Raw genomic sequence first — 4421 nt, 5'->3', positions numbered from 1 at the left:
GTGAGAGTGGCGCCTAGACGTCATTTAAACCCTACCACAACTGGATTGGCTGTGGGGAAAACAGTTGTGTTGGAAAATCAGTGGATTGGTCGTAGGGCGAGGCTGACGGAATAAGAGGGAGAGAGAGTTTACACGTACGTTATCGACGAGGGGTCTGACGAAAATGGATAACGAATAAAGCTCCACCTACGTAAGAGCTTCCGGCGTGATATCAATGAAAGAAAGAGAGAGAAAGAGAGAGAAGCATTAGAAGACATCAAAGATGATGATTACTTGAGATGGACGACCAAAGCTGTGAGAGACCGCGAATGGAGAAACTCATTAGTCACTGGGTAATACATCCGGAAGCTTCTTTCTTTCAAGTCCTATCGAGATAGAGAAAGAAAGAGAATTATTATCGATAACTTGATAAAGAAAGCATAGCAATAAGTGTAACATTTTTTTGTTGGTTCTTTTTTATGTGCTGAGGACTTGTGGTGGGAGTAGAGTGGCGCACTAATTCGAAAAATAAGTCCCTCGGGCACGTGAAGCACACTTGACCCAAGCATACTCGTATGAAAGGGTGCAAGCTGGCTTAAGAAGCCTTTGCTGCTGTTTTTTAGTGGCACAAGTGATTGTCAGTGAATAAACTAAGTGTTAATTTCCGTACTGATATATTTTTTCAATCAATTATATTTTTGCTACTGACTATTAACATTAAATTTATTATTCAGTTGATAATCTAATTTTTTTTTAATTATGTTGATGGGTGTTTTGTAAAAAATAGTTTATTTTTTACAACCAATGTGATTTTTTTTAATATTATTTTTTATATCAGTATTTGATGAAGAGGAATGGCAGCTGAAACCAACGAGATCATATCAAATTCCTCCAAACCATCATTGTCAACTCAGCCCACACCATTCAGCATCGATCACATTTTAAGTAATTCATCCTATCAAGTTGGCCAAACCGAAATCCGTCCGGTGGCTTTTGGAGAAACTTACAAAACCCAAGAAACTTTGGAGCAACCGCTAGACAATCAGAGATACGATAGGATTCTTGGTGGATCAGTGGCTGATCATGATTCCCGATTATCTAGTGGATCAGCTTTTGCCAAAAGATCATCATCTCCAGAAAGCAGAACAAGTGTGACTCGAGAGTTGGATATATTGAGGAGAAATCTAGTCCAGACAAATTTATCGAATTTTAATGGTCTTCCAACTGTTACGAGAACGGGATTTGAAGGATTGGATGGTCTTGGAGGTATTGCTGGGTTTCGAAGGATTAAAGAATCGAGGGAGTCAACTAATCGCCAGCAAGATGAGGCTTTAGATATGAGCAAAAGCAAATATCTTGGTAAGTTAAATGGCTTAAATCAAAATAAATAAGTGTTTCGGATTTTTAAGTTTCATTTATATTGAAATCTTGATTTGATTACACTGAAACTATAATTATTGTAATTTTTAAAAGATAAAAGTATTATATGATTAAATAATTGTTAGTAATTGATAAATTCGTTGAGTAAATAAATTAATAATAAATAGTTCCTCTATCAAACTCTTATTCCAATTTGTTGGAAGCTGTCGTTAACTTCTAGCTAGGATCTTAGAGCAATAACCAAAGTAATCTATGATAACAAAATTATTCTATGTATCTTTTTGTACAATAAGTGTCTATCTATCTATCTATCTATCTATCTATCTGCATGTCTTCTGGAGATCTTCAATTCCTCCAAGTTAAGTGAATATAGAGAATTGAGTTCTCCAACAAAGCAAGGTGTCCAAGATTTTTAGCAAATTCCAACTCCACTGATATGAGAGCTTGAATCATCTATAATGAAAAGACGAATGTAATAAGGATCCCAGATATAAGACCTCTTTCGTCCTCGAGAGTTTTTTAAGTTAACCCGAGCTACGTAGATAACGTAATTGAATGTAATTTTAGTAGCATAAGTGGCACTCGACCAGGCAGACGTCACAAGTGGCTTGAACTACTATAGCCAGCCTCTTACACTTGTTGGTTTGCCGTCAGATCCCTCTCGTTTTTCGGCGTCTATCCTCTATAATGCTATCACCCTTAAAGACAGCTTTATAGCATTAATCCAGAGATTTTTGCCACATTCACTTACCATGACTTCCTGATCTCCTCTATATACTTCCATTTGGGAGCTCTTATCAAAACTATTATGATACGTTTATCACAAATAAGGTGGGGAACGTATTAAATTACGATGAAAGTTGATTGAGCTCTTTTCCGCTGCTTATGTCCATCTTCCACAAACATAACTTCATCCCCTTCTAAAAGTGACTGTCCGTCGATTCAGTCAATCTTTGACTAGTAAAGAGGAAGGATCAGCTTATTTTATTCGTTCAATTATTAAGAATAATTTTCATTGATTCTTTTGATTTTAAATATCACAGAAGGAACCTTTTGATTTATAACAAATTATTTACAGTAAAATAATTATTTGGTTTATTATAAATTTTTTAAACCTTAATAAAAAAATTTTTTTTTGAGTTGATTTTAGATTTGCATCGTTTTATTGTTATTTTTTCCAATGAATGATATACAATGAAAAAATTCTTAGGTACTCTTTTTTTCTTACTTATTCTGGAGCACAGTGAGTTGAAAGACAAACTGGTTTTTTTTATATTTTAATAATCTAAATTTTACTATTTTAATTTATCATAATTTTTTATAGAATATTTTGGAAAAATACTACTTCAAAATCATGGAATATTATTGAAAAATTATTTTATCATTAAAAATTAAAATTATGTAAAAATTGAAAATCAATCATAATCTTGTTACGTTAAAATAAAAGGGTATTGAATATTATGGCACGCGAGACTAAACAGTTTGGGTGAGGTACCTGGCTCTGGTTAGCAAAGAGGAATTGCCGAGTATGAACAAGTAAACAACGGCACGTGCAGTTAAACGTTTGAAACAAGACTTCAAACGTATCTCACTTGTTTCTTTATCTCATATAATTTCTACTATAATTATTTTTCGTACGAACACATGACAATCTTTGTCATTTCATTTGGCTTTTAAGATTAAAGTGAAAGGATGAATATTGATTTGATTACAGATGAAATGGAGGATGATTTATATGACAATCAATCACATGGACAATTACTGCAGAATAGGAAAAAGAGAAGTAGAGCTGCTTTCTCACATGCTCAAGTTTATGAGTTGGAAAGGCGATTTGCTGCACAGAAATATCTCTCTGGACCAGAAAGGGCTGATCTTGCTCGAGGACTGAAACTCACAGAGACTCAAGTTAAAATTTGGTTTCAAAATCGAAGGTAAAGATATATTTTTCATACTAAATTAACAATTAAAACGAACAATTTTTTTTTTTGATTTAATTTGAATACAAAAAGATAATTTATAAAATTAATGTAAGCTTATTCTATAAAGAATAAATTGAAAAAACAATGAACAAACAAAAATAAAAAACAGATGTGAAAATAAAAAAAAATTACATTCATAAGAAGTAGCATTTCAAAGCCAAAGAAAATTTCCATGCTCCAATTCCGAATAAGAAAACAAACTAAATGAACTAATTGAACAGGTACAAAACCAAAAGACGACAACAACAGGAATTAGGAGCTCTAGTTAATTCCAATGCAGCAAGAAGAGTGGCAGTACGGGTACTGGTGCATCCTGACGAACAATTACGAGGATTATCTCATCTGCGTAATTCCGGATTACAGCTATCTGGACAAATCTCATGTCCACCACAAATCCACCCATCAAGTAAAGCTTTTAACGCATTTCCATACTACTGCCTACCCTATCATCCACTTCTATGTCCTCCCCTACATTCGCCTCAGCTACAGGTGCAGACCAGTATCCCAGAGCTGGAACAAATCTCACAAGAGGCTCAAATGTCCAAGATGAATGACGATAAATAACTAGTCGCTCTGACGTTGTCATAAAATGAAATACAATCCTTAGTTAAATATATATATATATATATATAAGAGGGAGCAAAGCACTATTCAATTGTCATTTTCAATGTATGTATTGGTAATAGCATGATCATGACTTTTACTTAATTATTTAAATGAATATTCAATAATAGACGTATGCAACACAGATGCATTGTTCTTGATAGATATTAACGATAAATCATCATGTGACGTCTTGAAATAATGTACTTACTATTGACATAATTATGTGGTTAGAAAAATTTATGTATATTAGCTTGTAAATAAATGTATAAATCACGATAAATTATTTAAACTATTTTACACACCTTTATTTTCCAGTATATTTTATTTGTATCAATCGTTGGTATACTTGATTTTAAATCCAGCTTTCACAAATTTCAATACATTGAATTTGTACACAAGTAACTGAACCCGGATGTACTCAGGCGTAGCTATATCGTTGTAAATTGCTGTCGACAACCCCTTGGAACTAAATGTTAG

General features: G+C 33.3%; 1 protein-coding gene across 1 annotated transcript; it reads left to right on the top strand.

The window, feature by feature from the left end:
• Positions 1-597: 597 nt before the first annotated feature.
• Positions 598-4065, top strand: bap (bagpipe). The gene is made up of 3 exons (XM_035088302.1): positions 598-1338; positions 3074-3290; positions 3560-4065. The coding sequence occupies exons 1-3, from the start codon at positions 834-836 to the stop codon at positions 3900-3902; spliced, it is 1065 nt and encodes a 354-aa protein (XP_034944193.1). The 5' UTR covers positions 598-833; the 3' UTR covers positions 3903-4065.
• Positions 4066-4421: the final 356 nt, after the last annotated feature.

Source organism: Chelonus insularis, unplaced genomic scaffold, assembly GCF_013357705.1.
Source record: "Chelonus insularis isolate UGA/USDA-ARS -01 unplaced genomic scaffold, ASM1335770v1 contig_493_pilon, whole genome shotgun sequence".
Taxonomy (NCBI): Eukaryota; Metazoa; Arthropoda; class Insecta; order Hymenoptera; family Braconidae; genus Chelonus; species Chelonus insularis.
This window is presented reverse-complemented; position numbering and strand designations above follow the sequence as displayed.